The sequence below is a fragment of the Melopsittacus undulatus genome, chromosome 12 (genome assembly GCF_012275295.1).
Source record: "Melopsittacus undulatus isolate bMelUnd1 chromosome 12, bMelUnd1.mat.Z, whole genome shotgun sequence".
Taxonomy (NCBI): Eukaryota; Metazoa; Chordata; class Aves; order Psittaciformes; family Psittaculidae; genus Melopsittacus; species Melopsittacus undulatus.
Window position 1 is genome coordinate 3,309,054 of NC_047538.1, and position 17,056 is coordinate 3,326,109.

Sequence of the window (17,056 nt, forward strand, 5' to 3'; positions counted from 1 at the left end):
CTTGGGCAGGTTCAAGCCATTCCCCTTGGCCTGTCCCTACAGGCCCTTGTCCCAAGCCCCTCTCCAGCTTTCCTGCAGCCCCTTTAGGCACCGGACAAAATCTTGTCACACAGCACTTTGCAGACCTACCAAGTGGTGCAGCTCCAGGTGCCCAGAGCGTGTCCAAGGGTCAGCAGATCCTTTCATCACTTTCCAGTGTTCCAAGGTATCTCCTGAGCCCAGTCACCAGCCTTACAGGAACAGGCAGCTTGGAGCAGCCAGGGGACTGTGTGTGGAACTGCAGCACTTACTAACGCTCTGCTCACCTCCTGCAACATCCCCACTTAAGGAATCTGGTAAGTGGCTCTGAGCCCTCCAAGAAGGGATGCTGAGATGCCCACTAGGGAGAAGCACAGCACTGACCTCTCTGCTGAGCCCTGCACTGACAGCACTCAGGGATGTGTGAACACAAGCAAGCAACACATATTCTATGACTAGCAAAATGACTTTTAGACCTGAGTGATACCCAGAGCTCAGAACCACACGTAAATATGTTCATTCACCACTGCCTGAACAGCACTCCTGACCTCAGAAAGACTTGGTTTGATGAGCACTCATTAAATCACAGCTCTGATGGAGAAATCAATGACCCCTTAATCAGATTCTCATTCAAATGAAGTGGTCTCTTCTTTAGCTTTTTAATTACTGTCAAATCCAGAACACACAAACACACACACCTCTGACCATGCACAAACACCCCCCACAACATCAGGCACAAAGGGACAACCACAAAGACAACCTTTGCTCAATGCTCAGTCATCATTGTGGGGTGTTCAGGTACAGAGCAGTCTGTGCAGTGGGATATTGCTGCTGAAGAAATCAGTAATGAACCATCCAGCAGGACACCATGTCGGGTTGCTTTGTCTTATAAAAGGGACACAGCAGCACTTAAGGAGCCCAAGAATCAGACAAATGAAACAATTACACGAGAGAACTTCCAAGTGATGAGAGATTCAAAGGATTTGGAGTGTTTACCTCAAATAAAGCACATCAATGAAACCATGACAGAAAGTGGTCTGCAGATAGGAAACTTCCACTCACCTCACTCCTTAACACAAGCACAAGAGGGTATTAGGTGAAACTGCAGGGGACAAACAGTATGTGCCATGAAAAGGTAACGCTTTCACCTGACCCTCTGCTCAACTGGGAGTTCCTTACCACCATGTAACCCTGACCCCAAGGCCTGATGTTGCTATACACAAGAATATCCAGACTGTGAATTCACCCAAACCCATTCAGGGGTACAGAAAAAGCTTGCTGGGTTCTCCTGGTTACCCTATAACTGCTGATGTCAAAAGTCTCAAACCCTTTTAAAGCCTCAGTGCTGGAAGCGTCCCAAGCATAGACACTGCCAATGGGATTCTTCACTGTCACCTCCAGCTGCAAGGTTGAGAGGTTCAACAAAGACAAGTGCAAGGTCCTGCACATGGGTCGGGGCAATCCCAGGCACAAACACAGGCTGAGGGAGATGGGAGGGAGCAGCCCTGAGGAAAGGACCTGGGGGTGTTGGTCAATGAGAAGCTCCCCATGAACCAGCTTCAGTGAGCACTTGAGCCCAGAACCCCCCCGTGTGCTCGGCTGCACCCCCAGAGCGTGAGCAGCAGCTCAGGGAGAGGATCCTGACCCTCTGCTGGGCTCTGGGGAGACCCCCCCCTGCAGCCCTGATCCAGCTCTGGGGCAGCAGCACAAGAGGGACCTGGAGCTGTTGGAGTGAGACCAGAGGAGGCCATGGAGATGCTGCGAGGGCTGAAGCAGCTCTGCTCTGGAGCCAGGCTGAGAGAGCTGGGCTGGGGCAGCCTGGACAAGAGAAGGCTCCTGAAGGGGAGACCCCAGAGCAGCTCCAGGGCCTGAAGGGGCTGCAGGAAAGCTGGAGAGGGGCTTGGGACAAGAGCCTGTAGGGACAGGCCAAGGGGAATGGCTTGAACCTGCCCAGGAGAGAGGAGACTGAGATGAGCTCTTAGGCACAAGCTCTTCCCTGTGAGGGTGCTGAGGCGCTGGCACAGGGTGCCCAGAGAAGCTGTGGCTGCCCCATCCCTGGCAGTGTTCAAGGCCAGGTTGGACACAGGGGCTTGGAGCAGCTGCTCCAGTGGAAGGGGTCCCTGCCTGTGGCAGGGGTTGGAGCTGGAGGAGCTTTAAGGTCCCTTCCAACACAAACCAGGCTGGGATTCTATGGGATGCCTCAGCAGTGAAGACACCTGGTCAGCACCAAGCAAGTGCTATGAATGAACAGAAACCATTCTTTCTACTTTGCTCCCAAACCCCAGCTCTGTAGGCATCACTTCGGCAAAGCTCCCCAGACCTCACTCCTCTACAGCACCAGAAGTGCACAACAGCCGATGCTTCCCCTGCCCTGTAACTCAGCACACAAGAGCCAGCCCCATGCAGTCAGAGGACAAACATCCTCCTGGAGCCCTCAAGGATCCTCAGCTGACATGGAGGACGTAAGGTCAGACCTCTCCTACGAGCAGCATCAGAATGACACAATCGAAGCTCATTTCCAAGAGCTCAGAGGCAGCAGAACAGGAAAGGAGCGTTTTCCCGCTGGCTGGAGCGAGGTTTGGCGTGGGGCCCGCTCCCTACGTAGGCACTGACTCAACAGGAAAGTATTAAGGGAAGAAATAACCCTTGATTAGAGGAGTTTTTAAAGAGGCTGCCTAGAATGTTCTCCTCCTTCCCCTCTTATCTGCCCCATGATTAGCTTCCCTCTGCTGACGAGCTGCACCAGGAACCAATTTCTTGCTGCACGACACAAACCAGACAAGGTATTGGGGTCTGCTCTGCAGCCCTGCTGCCTTCTCCCTGTTAGGTGAGGCTCAGCCTCCAAACCAGAGGCCTTACTTCCAACAGCCACGTGCCATGAGTGCAAGAAAGGGCTCTGCCACCGCTAATGCCCACAAGCTACTTATGCTCCTGAAGAGATACTTCAGCCTCTGACTTCCCAGCCCATAAAGGATGAGCACTTGCACCTTTTCAAACAGCACCACAAGTCTCCAGTTTTCCCCACCAAGTTTTATGTAGAATGTGCACTATTAAGATGAATGTTCCTTACATGACCTGCTTTGCTTTCACTCATCTCCTAGTCCAAAAGGTCAGCTGCAGTTTAATGTTTCATCCAAAGCCAAGAGGCTGCAGGAGGAATGGAGCTGCCTTCTCCCAGCGCTCAGCATATTCAAGGCCCTCACCAGCACCTCGCTGCTCCCAACCCATCATCCTGCACCCCACCTAATGAAAGCACACATCTAACAGCCAACCTACTCACACCTTCCTACCTTGTTCATTTGAACAAGATAAATTAAACATAAGGCTTTCATCTATCTCAAACCTCTGAGTTTTTATCTCACTTTCCCCAATCCTGGATCTTCATCTTCCCTCTTTCTGCACTCCATTACTTGTCTCTTTTGCCCTCATGATAAGCTTCTCCACTCTCACATCAACCCTGGAGAATACTCATCTAATAAAGACTACAAAAGGACCAATTTACTCCACAGATCTTACTGGATGTAATTTCTCCATTCTTATTATAACTCCTATTTATCTCTTCTTTCTTTTCGTAATCAGTCCTTTGTCTCATTTCTTTTGTTAGCACTCGGTTTTGTAATTCATTTACTGTCCCACTTCTCAGAAGTACAGTATCACAGCCTCCTGCACAGCACACTTGAGATGGAAAAACCCCTAACAGAAGACACTGGGCATATCTACGGTGTTTAAAATAGAAGTCAGACCATGCCCAACAACAAAGCACATTCCTCCTCAGTGAGTACTTCCTGCAATTATTCACGTTGCTTTTGGTTTCTGTTGCAGACTCAACAATGAGCTGACGCTTAATAAACCTGAGAGCTACCTGTAAGGCACTGCAAGGCTCGAGCTGCAGACACTCTTCACTACTCAAGGTTTCTATACTGGTCACAGACATCTATATTGATGTTTGAGCAGCAAAGCTTGAGCATCAGCCAAGGGGAAAAGAGGGCAGCTGGGAATGCTCTGCTCCAATGCCAGGTCTTACCTGTGAAAGCCCAGGGGACGATGCATGTCCCGGTGGCGTTGCAGCAAGATTTGGGTGTCCCTTATTTATTTCATGTGCAGTGTAAGGGGATGGGGCAGGAGGACCCGGCTGTCTTGCTACTTGTGTTACCTGTGTGGAGATAAACTGTTAGTAAAATATAGTATTAGTAATCCAATCTGTAGAGATACTGTCATCTTCTTTTTAAGAAAGCAGCTAGCAGCATCTTTTTATATATATAAAATAATATCTATATTTATCTAAGTGAAACGCTGTACGAGTTAGGGAACTATTTATATGATGCAGGAAAAGAGGGAAGGATCACAAAAGGAGCTCCAACTAGAGTCAGAGGCGGAAATGTGTAGGAACTGGATGAGCTCTACTGCTGTGGTTGTGCTTTGCAATAGCCCTTTGACTTCAGGCCTGGGATCTCCTGATCCTTCCATTACAGGCCATATTGAACAATACAGTGATTTTGCAAAGGGATACACATTACCAGTGACCCAACAAAGTAAGAGGAAAAGCTGCCTATTCCACTCCAAGAAGGAAAAAAAAAGACAACATAGGGGCCCTGTTATCCAAAGGGATTGCCACAAGCAAAGAATAAAATTCCAGAGCAATTCCTGAATACACTTTTCTCCTTTCTCAGCTTCTATAACAAAGTACTAATGAAAACACATCCAGCAGAATGCTGGAAAATCCCCTCATGGCATATGTCCTTGCTCCACTGTGCTATTTCCATGATGGAAGTGATTTAAATACACTTTATACAGTCGCTATAGTAAAAAACCCAAAGGGTACAGAAGGCAGGAGGCAATTCCTGGCCCTTGATCTTTAATGGACCATTAGCACCAAGCTCCAAGAGAGCAAAGTACGAGAGCAAGAGTCACCGAGTTCACCCCTAAATGCTTTTTCCAAGCCATTTTATTGCATTCCAAGTATCGACGCCGTCGTTGCATTACCTAAAGCACCAAAACAGCTGCACTGGCCCCAAGAACTCCAACCGGGAATTTCTGGAGCCTTGGACACGGACCAGAGTCATTTGCTGCAGGAAGATTTACAGCAGCCTTGTGCTCATTAGAGAGGAGGGTGGGTCAAGCCACAGAACCTCACCCTCCATCCCTGACTGCAGCCTTCCCCATGGGGGGAATCAGCTCTCATTTGGCTCATCTGGATTAGCAGGTGTGTGTGCGCACACAGCCTCATTCAGCTGAATTGAAGCCACTGCTACAGAGACACAATAGAACTTCCCATCTCCCACCCCCAAGAAAACCCAAGTCTCTTATGTGACTCCTAAGACAGAGCTGTCACGTCACTGAGGCAGCACTCAGGGCTCTGAAATGACTGTAGATCATGATGGACATTAAAACTCGCACTTAAGACGGGGAGAAGAAAGTGAAAGCAACACAAAACACAAGGGTATCACCGTAAAGAACACCATCAGGAGGCTGCAAGTGCTCACATCACCAACATGTATTGCCTCTTGTAGAGAAAAAGAGGTTATTTGCAGTAGTTGTGGTACTTCAAACACTGCCAGTTTTACCTCCCTAACCTACAAGTGCACACAGTATCCCAGCAAAGGCCAGAGCCACCCAAAACCCTCCAACCTCCAACAGCATCAAGTCCACACCAGTGCCTGACAAGAGGGATGGGGGCACTAATAATATCCCAGGTCAGTGTGAGTGTTCAACAGTGCTCTTCAGAAAATAAAACATGCAAATAACCCATGCTGGAGGTTAATGGAAAACTCCAAGGAACGCTGCTCTGAACTGGGTATGGAATCTGGAAGCCAAGCTGAAAGGAAAGCTGTGCAGCACCGTGAATGATGCTCCACAAGATACCCTGGTGCAATGGAGCAGACAAGTAGCAGAATGGCTTTAAATGGCTTTTATTAGTAAGGGGATGGCTTTAACCTGCCCGACGGGAGACTGAGATGAGCTCTTAGGCAGAAGCTCTTCCCTGTGAGGGTGCTGAGGCGCTGGCACAGAGTGCCCAGAGAAGCTGTGGCTGCCCCATCCCTGGCAGTGTTCAAGGCCAGGTTGGACACAGGGGCTTGGAGCAGCTGCTCCAGTGGAAGGGGTCCCTGCCCGTGGCAGGGGTTGGAGCTGGAGGAGCTTTAAGGGCCCTTCCAACACAAACCAGTCTGGGGTTCTATGATACAACAACAGTTTGCCACTAACAGTTCATCACTAAGATCTGTTCTTTCCTTAAACAAAGCCCTCTTCAAGAAGGGCTCAGACCTGGATGGAACCCATTCCCTACCAGCATGCAATGAGTTCACTTGTGCTGCTGCAAACAGCTTCAGAGCAGCACTGAGGACATGAGCATCATCCCTTGCATACTCTGCAGCCTCCCCTGCAGCCAGGCAGGGGCACCAGTTGGCCTCCTGACCCAGATCCTTCCTTGAAGCACAGGGTGGCTGGAGCTAAGCCTCCCTAATCTCTTTTCTACAGGATTCTCTTCACTGCAGGAAGATCCCTTTAAAGGACATAAAGGCGAATCACAGTACCTCTGCTGGGCTTGAAACTATCAGGAGGCACCAAGGCGCAGCATCCTGCTGCAGCAAAGCAACCCAATGGACACCCAAAGGGCATGATGGAGGCAAGCTTAGTCACTGACAATGTGGGGCAAGCAGGGTCTTCAACACTTCACCTTCCCATCACCTTCTTTACTACTGAGTTGGGCAACCTGACAGGAGGTGGTACCTGCTCCAAAGGGACACAGTGAGACCAGAGTTAACACCATGAGTTAATACAGTTCACCATGCTACAGAAACTCTGCTCAAGACTGCACCCAACCAACCTGCAAACACTTCTCTCCAACAGGCACCTCACACAGCACTCAAGCCTAATCCACAGGTCAATGCTGTCCCTTAGCTCTTACAAGTATATCCCAAAGTATTTCTGGTCCAAGCCGCAGCACTTGAGATCACGTTACCACCAGTTATGAACCTCCACCATCACCTGCCCAAAAGGTGCGAGGAGTGGATGTGTGTTAAACAGCCGCTGTTTGTATCCGATTCCCAACTCACACCTTGTGCTGAGGCTGAAGAGCACATCTCCTTCTGAGCATTCCTCCACAGTCATTTCAGGTTCAGCAGACACCAGGCCCTATTACGCTGTGTGCAGGCTCACATGGTGGCCCATGGTATCTGAGGTCACCTTTGGTGCAGTTCCCTTTGTGTCAGGAGCCAAGGTCTTTCCCCTAACTCAAGGTAAAAAGGTCTTTGCATTTATTTCTCTGAGTTATTTAACAAGAGAACCCACATTTCATTCTCATTCCCTGTTCCAGACTCCCCAGGTTTGGGATGTGAGAGCAGATGTACGAGCCTTAAAGTCCTGCAGTATGAAGAATTAGGGAACACCACTCAAGCAGCTCTCTACAGGACCAAACCCAAATCTTCAGTGGCTGTGGCAGGGGATTGGAACCGGATGAGCTTTAAGGTTCCTTCCAACCCAAACCATTCCAGGATTCTATGTACAAACACAGCCCTTACGATACAGCATTCACCATTGCTGATGAGGGGAAATGAGCACAAGATCAGTTCATTGAAACAACTCTTTCCAACTGAGATTTGCTTTAAAATAATTCTAATGGGTTTATTTATTATAAAATAGACTCAAACAACGTACCAGATATCAGCATTTTCTACAGTATTCAAACATAAATTGAATGAAGATGACAGACACTGAGGTTCGGTGGGTTTGATTTCAACATCAGCATGGTTTCATTGACAGGAGGTTCTACGAAGCTTTGGGAGGAGTTCTGAGCATCTCCACGTGCTCAGACAAACCTAATTTTACCTCCCAACCACACTGTGCCTCTTCCTCACCTCCCATCTCTGACCAACAGGGGAATGTGCTCCTCTGCTTTTGTTTCGGGGGAGATTACCGGGGCTCACAGCAAAAGCCACATGATTTTCCATTCCCATTTTTGGCAAGCAGCATGTAATTCTGGAAAAAGAAAGAGCTCAGGAATGTGCAACTGATGTCCTGATAACACATGTGGAAAGGCATGGAAAAGATAACCAAGTTACTTTTCATCTTTACCTCACTAAAAATAGTGGTTTCAGCTGTGGGTTGCCCATGACCCCCAAACAGGGGAAGGATGTGGAGCTGCTGGAGCGAGGCCAGAGGAGGCCATGGAGCTGCTGCGAGGGCTGGAGCAGCTCTGCTCTGGAGCCAGGCTGAGAGAGCTGGGCTGGGGCAGCCTGGACAAGAGAAGGCTCCTGAAGGGGAGACCTGAGAGCAGCTCCAGTGCCTAAAGGGGCTGCAGGAAAGCTGGAGAGGGGCTTGGGACAAGGGCCTGTAGGGACAGGCCAAGGGGAATGGCTTGAACCTGCCCAAGAGAGGGGAGACTGAGATGAGCTCTTAGGCAGAAGCTGTTTCCTGTGAGGGTGCTGAGGCGCTGGCACAGGGTGCCCAGAGAAGCTGTGGCTGCCCCATCCCTGGCAGTGTTCAAGGCCAGGTTGGACACAGGGGCTTGGAGCAGCTGCTCCAGTGGAAGGGGTCCCTGCCCGTGGCAGAAGTTGGAGCTGGATGGGATTTAAGGTCCCTTCCAACACAAACCAGTCTGTGACTGTGACACCTGAAATGATTCATCCTCCCTCCCCACGCACACTATAACCGGCAGGGAAACCACCACAACAGCTCAGAGTCACCATGAGGTGGTACCAGATCTCAGACCTCCTCCCAAACCAGCCATCCTCCACCAAAACACATGTGTTGGAAAACTGCCACGTGCAGGAACCCGCACAGGATGACTGAGCAGTGCAGGGTGGCAGTGGAAGAGCAGTGCCGGATGCTGCCAATGGTGCTTGACCATACCGGTGATGGTGTGAGTTTTGGGATGTCTAGATAAACAACATGTAAAAATCAGACACTGAACACAACTTCTTCATTGCAAACCCAGAACTGAAACACACAGTGCTGTTCCTCGTGGAATAAAGCAGAGAGACCTGCAATGAATGAATCTGTCAAGGACCTCCATCGTGTGCCTCCTCCACCCGCACTCCTCTGAGCAAGGACTTACTCTACATTCGCCATCTGCCAAAGGCTTCAAATAGAAGCTCAGAAGGAACCGAGCTGAGAAATTTCTCTCCTTTCTCTAAACCATGAGATTTTTCTTTCAAACTTGTGTTTTCTTCAAGCCCAGAACTGAGCTACTCCAGCCCTGGCTTCTATTCCTGTCCCACAGCAAGGAATGGTAGTTTTCCACACTCAAACCCCTATTTTAGGTCATTCTTCACAGTTACTTTTATATTTTACATTCATTTAAATTTTCACAGTCATATTTTCCCCACAGGCATCTGAATTATATCTTTGGAAGAAAGACTTGATAAAAAAGAACTTTCTTCTTCCCCCCCAAAGCAATTCAGATGTATTTAAAGTGGGTTTTAAGTGGTTTATAGGGTATATAAAGGATAAACTGAATTATTTATTGTAACTGTTTGTACATTTGTGTTCCTTTGGGTTTGCTTCTTTGCATACATACATATGCATATCCACGCAGAAGTGTGCGGTACGGTATTGAGGCCAGAGGGAGCAAAGAAGCCACCCCAACAACCAGTCCACACCTTGAGCCTGGCAATCCAACTGCTGGCAAAGCCACAAAGCTCAAACTGTTAAACCCCATCATCGATGTTGTGCCCCAACCCTTCCGACTCACCTGGATGGAAACCCGCTGCCTCCTGCCCACCACAGCATCCATGCTCCAGCCTGAGGCTTGCTGCTCCCACTATCCAACTATCTTCCTGCTCCTGGTATCCAACTATCACCCAAGTCACTGCCTTTCTTGGACCCAGGGACACTGGACAGCATGTTGGCACTTAATCCTGTGCAAAGCCGGGCTCTGCATCCCATGCCAGCAGTGTCTGTGGTGGAAAAGGGGATCACAAAGCTCTTCCCTACAAGCCAAAATAGGAAGGGGCTGAAGATGCTCCAGACCCAGACTCCACACACAGGGGAGATGGAGCTGATAACCCTGCCGCCAGCTATTCATGCAAACAGGGGGAAGGAGAAAACCTCACACAGCAGCTTATGTTTTTCTATAAGCAGCTTATGTCACTGCATAAAATACAGCTAATTTCTCCCATCCACAGCTTTTCTTCCTGTTTTCCCAATAATTAAAAAGAGCAGCTTAAAAGCGGGGCTTTGCCATTAAAAATATTTGTGCTATCCCACCAGAAAAGCAAAATATTACTTTCCCAGGGCTGTGCTGATTTAGCAAAGCTCATAAATAACACTGGGCTTCCAGCTACTGCCATGGAAAAAAAAAAAGGAATAAAAGGAAACCAGGATCAAATGTTCACAAATAAACTTCACCACGTTTCTCAGCTGAATTTCTTCAAGAATTACAAACACAAAGGAGAGGGAGCCGAAAGCTCCTATCCCAAATATCCAACCTACAACCAAAACATCTTTTCCTCTGGGTAACGGAATGTTTCACCTGAAAAACCTATCTTCCTTGATTACTTTTCTGATAAGAAACCCTTAGAAACATGCAGGACTAAAGCACAACAAGGCAGTCTTTGAGATGCAGGAGGCAGGAAAGGGGCAGAGCCAACAGCCTGAAATCATGGCCAGGAACATTCCCACGCAGGTGAAACTCTGTTAGGAAACCCCATGCTCAATAAAACTACAGTCACCCAACAAAAAAAGGACTGGATATGGAAGTCCCCAGGCTTTCTTCTTTTCCTACTTACATGTGACAAAAAGGGTCTTCATCCAGCATCACTTATTTCAGGAGGCAAAAACCAATGTTGTGGGTATTATTAATTGTAAATTGTGATTTACAAAGGTTAACTGCAATTGTGTTGGGTTTGAAAGGAATCTCCCATTTCCTCATGCCTGGAGCACAGGCTCCTGGCACCAGCAGATACTCACAGTGCTGTACACAGCGGAGACGGTCGGAGTGAAGATCCGGTCCTCGAGGGGCTGCTGCACAGGACCCCGGGGAATCCTGCAACACACCATGTTAAGGAAAGACACATCCCAGGGAGGGTTGGGTGCTGGGTGACCATCAGCTCCCACACACAGGCAGACACGCACACACATCCCTGGGGCACTCACATCCAACCAGGCAGCTAGGATCCATCAAGGTTTCCCAAAGGAGGAGCGCAGTGAGCATCGGATGTCCAAGACAGAAACTGGAAGCAGATTGCTGAACAATCTACAACACCTTGGTCCTGTCAAGAGACTCCCCCACCTCTTTGTGAAGAGCAAGGCAGAAAGCACACCGAGCCCACGAGCCCTCTGCATGCAGCCACACAAACCCGCTGGTCAGCAGAGCTCTGCTGGACAATGGCAGAGCCCGTTCTGCAAAGCAGGCAGGAATGGGGCTGGGATTGTTTCCGTGTTTGCCTCTCTCCTTCCCGCAGCCTCCCACCAGCAGCGCCTCTAAAAGGGGCTGCCACTGAGATGGGAAGCTCTGAAGAGCTGCTGCCAGGTTATTTAAAGGCAAATTGCAGTTTCTTTCTGAAATTGGAAAGGTATTGTGGGAACACAGAGGGGAAAGGAAGTGGGTAAAGACTTTATGCCAGAAACAAACAAGCCAGAATGGGTTTGACTTGTGGAATAACACAAGAGAACGCAGGTATTTCAAAGGAAAAAGCCTCCTGACTTAGCTAACACCTCGTGGCCTTCGGCCCAGCGTATCCCTATGCAACACTCGATGCCTGCTGTCACACAGAAACCATGCTTAACCTGCTGAGGCATTTCCCACTCAATGCCAACACCTTTCTGTTTCGATTTCGTATGCCAAAGCCTCTTGGAAAATGAGAGCAGCCCAATTGAGAGACCTCAGAGCAGCTTCCAGTATCTGAAGGGGCCTATAGGGATGCTGGGGATGGACTGTTCATTAGGAACTGCAGTGACAGGACAAGGGGTAACGGGTTCAGACTGAAACAGAGGAGGTTTAGATTGGATCTAAGGAATAAATTCTTTCCTGTAAGGGTGGTGAGGCACTGGAATGGGTTGCCCAGGGAGGTTGTGAATGCTCCATCCCTGGCAATGTTCAAGGCCAGGCTGGACAGAGCCTTGGGTGCCATGGTTTAGTGTGAGGTGTCCCTGCCCATGGCATTGGGATGAAACTGGATGAGCTTAAGGTCCCTTCCAACCCAAACCGCTCTGTGATTCTATGATGGTTCTATGACAATCATGAAAACACTTCCTGGGGGTTTGTTCCAGTGAGGAAACAGATAGCTGTAAACTGAAGTTTGAACACAGGAGATTAGTTTGAGTCTTCCAAAAGTCCTCCCTCTGCCCCGTATGTTTGATCTTCAAACAAATGCTGCTGCCCAAACCACTGCAGGGACCAACATCTCAGCGGCAGGAGAGGCCCCACCAGCACTGGTGTCACAGCAACCCCAGCTCCACCACCTGACCTGCTCCCTGCCTTGGACCAGATGGAACTTCAAGGTTGAAACAAGGAATGCTCAGACATGAGCTGCTCTGCATCTGCTGCCTGCTGCAGCACGGCCCAGCCGGATCTCCTCCTCCTGGACCAGTATAATGCAGAGCAGAACTCATTGACAATATCCCACTGTTTTGATCCCAAACGTCACTATAAGGTCTACCCTCACCCAGCAGGATGGGAAATTGTCCTAAAACCTTCCCATTTGGTTTTATATTCAAGGCTTGAAGCCAGACAAAATAAAATCCTGTATTATAGGATTATGCAGGGAAAAGACACCACTGACCTTCACAACACCTCTGCACTAAGTGGTGTTCCTGCTGAAGCCTGGCAGGTGTAGGACACCTACAACTTGCTCCTATGGAGAGAATCGAGATGAGGATCCAACACTGTTACCAGGACGATGCTCACTCATCTTCCATCCCTTTTTCCTTTCTAACTGAGTGCCAGAATTGCTCTGCAGGCTCCAAGGCTCGTCTTTGATTTGCAGACTCGCGCACAAGTGGTGGTGTTTGATCAAACAAAGAGGTTTTTAACAACAGCATTAGCTGCAAAATCCTGACTCAAGCAAAAGAACAGGAAGATGTGCCACAGACTTGAGCAGGGCTGAGATGCTGCTCCCAGCCTGCATCCTGAGGGTCTCCCATTCATTCCTGACTTTCGGAAGAGCTAAAATTTGGGAGAGGAGGGTTAGAGACACACTGCAAGACAGAACAAACTCTCCACCTTCTGTGCAGGCCACGGCTGCAGCACCAACCCTCACCCCACAACCACCAACTGATGCAGATGGGTAGGACAGAGGGCCTGGGTCAAGCTGCCAGACTTCCCTCAGAGCTGAGGCTTCCCATCCGGAGGCAGTTCTGCCAATCAACTGGAGCAACCTCTGCTTCAGAAGGGAGTTTGGAAAACGGCTTCATCCTCAGGAAGGTTGGGATTTATTTTCCTATTTTAGAACTTATATAAGGCAGGAGGAAATAATCTTCTTTGAGCAGAGCAACCTCTCTTTTTGCACCCAGCAAGAGGTGCCCGAAGGAAGGAGTTTCGATGGACTTGCAGAGTTTGGGGTTGAGTTTAAGATAACTTCTAGGAAGTGAAAACTCATCAGATCAAAAGGAAACCATTGAAGTCCTTTTTGCCAAAGGGCTTGACCTGGATGTGAAACTGATAGGGACAAAACTGCCTTAAACTATGCACAGAGCCACAGAATGGTTCTACCCAAGGAGCCCAGCCTGGGGCAACGGCTCCAGAAGCACAAGTCCATCAGCAGGCTCTCACTTAGGCTCTTTCACCTAGAGCTGGGTTAAGAGTGACAGCACAGAGACCCCCCCGTGGGACATGAACGGGACACAGCAGGCAGGTGGGAAGTGGAACCTCACCCAGCAGCAGCATCACTTCTGTGCCCATAGTGAAGTGTCACTCAGCACCTTTCACCACACTGAGATCTCAGTGCCATTGGGAGCTGCACGACCCGAGGGGCAGCATGAACCACCCTCCCACTGCCCCCATCACACACAGGAGGTAAAGGACAACACTTCAAAGGGTAAAGCATAACCCAGGCTGGCTCTCTTGCAGCATTCAATGAACCACAGTGGGAAGAAAACGAGGATATGCTGAATAATTCAGGCAGCTTTTTCATGTTACTATTCCGGCATGCTTAGATCCAATTCCGGAGGATCCTGTGCCCTCCTCCTCCCCCTTATATCCCTGCCACCCACGTCACCCTCTTCAGCTGCACGGATCCAACTATTTGTGCAGCCATGCTCCGAAACGATCCAGGAGGATGGGAAGGGAGGGCAAGGGGATGGAAAAGCAAAGCTGAATCCAAACCTCACACCATTGTCAGAGCTCCTTCCATCACTGCAGCGAGAACAGATGAGGTGAGCAAGGAAGCCGAAGAGCAGGAGCAAGGGGAACCTCTTAAATCACAGCACAGGGGAACTACAGCCCCTGCTCCTCACTCCTGTGTCAGCTGAATGACTCCTTCCTCCATCAGCACCATGCCAAACACTAGGAGGAGGACCCAGGCAGCGGGCAGCACTACCTGGATTCTCTTCATTGCTGTTCAGGGCTCATTAACTCATGGAATATATATATTTGAAAGCCCACGTAAGCGAGGTGCTTGTGGCAGGCTAATAAAAGCAGCACAGCTGCAATGGGAGTTCCACCCAGTCCCCATCTGCCTGCAGCAGTGATTACAAGCTGGGGAATTTCAGGAGCTATAAAGACCCGGTGGGAGAAGGCAGGCAAAGATAGAAACCAAACAGGATCCTTCCTGAAACCAGAAGTGTCCCTGCGAGGAGGAGGGGATGGTTTAGTTGGACAGCCCCAGCCATGCTCCAAGAGGGAGCATCCGCAATTCCTCTATGAAGTGATTCAGGAATAAACCCGGAGCAGAGCTCAGAGCTGCCCATCAGATGGAGTGGTTGGAGGCACTGCCAGAGGCAGAGTTAAATACAAGCCAGGAGGAATTTCCTGCAGAAGCCTCCTCCTTGCATCCCATTTTCTCTGCTTGCTCTAATCACAAACCTGAAATGCTGCACGATTTTTGTGTGCTTTTACTGCAATGAACAGCCTGGAACACGCAGTGAAACCAGCTCTTACAGCACAGATCTGCACAGGTCTTTCAGCTCTGCTCCTGCTCCCGCGATTGGAGGGGGATAGAGAACACACTATTCCCGTTTCCTTCCAAAATGGATTCATTTTCCTTCTCACCTAAGCTCATTTCCAGCAACCAGCAACCATTTTATCCCCAGCATGCACTGATGGCCTCTTCCTTCACTTCCAGCTGACAGGAACAAGTAAGCCCCTTCTCACATGAATAAACAGATCTGCGGGTACCCAGGGGCACACAGGCAAATGCCTCACACACACACCAACATTCCAGAAGTAATGATTTCTCTCCCTGCACAGACCCAGTCTCCCACCAGCCATCCCTGGGGTTGCATAAGCCCGGTGCATGTCCCTGCCTGTCCTGAAACTGAGTGTTAAAGGACTGAAAACACCCCGAGATCAAACCATCATGCGAGATGACACAAGGGCATGAAGCCATGTCCAGTTCAAGCTTTTCCTTTGGCTTTTTGGTGCTAGGAATTCTTCAGAGGTGTCTGATGGCCGAGAGCTGTTCAAAGAGCCTGGTGCCCCCTCTGCAGCCTCGTCTCTATGTATCATGCAATGACAGTGCAGGAGGTGAACACCCGGACAGCAGAAGCACCGAATTTAGCAGGTTGGGAACCACAAGGGCTCACTTGAAAGGCTAAAGGGAAAAGCTCCGGCAGCCGCTACTGAAACTTCCCCAGCACCACCCCAGCATCCCGGACAAAGCCTTTTGTTTGGAATGCTGCATCCTACCTGGCTGCAGGCCCCCGGGGAGCTCTGGCTATGGAGTGGGCTCAGGGTCTTCTCCTCTCATCCAAGCCTGAGCAGGCGGGGATGGCTCCTGAGCTCCTGCCTCTCGCATGCGGAGCTCTCGCAGTGCGCTTGTGCTCTTAAAGAGGTAGTGCCATGGGGTCTGAGCAGCACCTTGCTGGGGTTTGGACACTGCAGCAATAACCCCTCTGCTTCCCTGGGCTTTCTGCTGTGCACACAGTGGGGAAGGGGTGGGAGGCAGCACCAGGCTCCTCTGCACAAGTTTGGATGGGATAAAAATCAAAGCAGGCTTACAAAAGCAAGCACAAAGATCAACTCACCCACAGCACTGCAATGTGTAAAGAGCTGGGAAAGCTTCAATATTCCCTATTGGAAGGAGAATTAAATCGCAGCATGAACACCTCAGCCAGGAATTTTGCAGGTTGGCTCCCTTGCCCCACCACCAGTGTGCTCAGCAAGTACTTCACAGATCAATTTTCCCCTCAAAACACATTCCCCTCTTGACAGGGCAGGTTTCAGGAGCCAGGGAGGGAGCTGGGAAAGCAAACTACAGCCTGCAAATAAGACACCCAAACCCCACCAAGTGACATGTCACATGGGGATAAAACACATCCCCAAGATGAAAGCGGTGCCATTCACTCTATCCACACTGAAACACTGCAACCAAGCAGGGAAACCCCCAAATGGTACCCAACAAACAACTCCAGCTTAGGGAAAGGCAGGATTCATGCTGCCCGTGAGTCCAGAAGTTAATCCCATGTGTACACACAGAGCCAAGCCCTTCATTACCAAGGCACACACTGGTTTTCCCTGGTGTCCCTGTTGTCTCCACTATTCCAACTGTCTTACAGGACTCTAGCACCTGGTACCCTTCATAGCAAAGCAGCTCTTGTTAATAAGAGATGAGATAAAGTTGGTGTTACAAAAATCAAGACCAATGGAATTCAAGGACTTTGAAAAACACTTAAAGGCTTAAGAACCACCTCATAAAGATGCCAGCCTGCTGCTCCAACCCTTCTGCTGCCCATACCCAACAGCATATCCCAGCCCCAGCATGGAACATCTCCCATCCTTGCTCAGATCTCATCCCATTTTAAATGGGTTTGAGGTTTGGTTTTGTTTGCTCTGGGTTGTTTGGGGTTTTTTGCTAGTGGATTCCTGCAAGGGGCCATGGAACCTCACAGGAACAAGCTGACCTGCTCTACTGAAACACTGGGTTGATCTCAGTTTTCTTAGACG

At 49.6% G+C, this 17,056-nt stretch overlaps 1 protein-coding gene across 7 annotated transcripts in view; it reads right to left on the reverse strand.

Annotated features, from left to right (window-relative positions):
- Positions 1-17,056, reverse strand: part of EIF4G3 (eukaryotic translation initiation factor 4 gamma 3) — a 149,666-nt gene that overhangs the window by 96,606 nt on the left and 36,004 nt on the right. For 2 of the 7 annotated variants that reach the window (XM_031045706.2, XM_031045703.2), the window contains exons 1-2: positions 10,924-11,430; positions 4,043-4,186 (exon numbers count right to left, since the gene is read on the reverse strand). The exons of 1 other annotated variant lie outside the window; for it this stretch is intronic. In XM_031045706.2, coding sequence (XP_030901566.2) covers positions 4,043-4,186; positions 10,924-11,094 — 315 coding nt within the window. In that variant the 5' untranslated portion in view covers positions 11,095-11,430. Of the gene's footprint in view, positions 1-4,042; positions 4,187-10,923; positions 11,431-17,056 lie in introns of those variants that run through there. 4 more of the 7 variants (XM_031045704.2, XM_031045707.2, XM_031045705.2 and 1 more) reach the window with 3 other exon arrangements.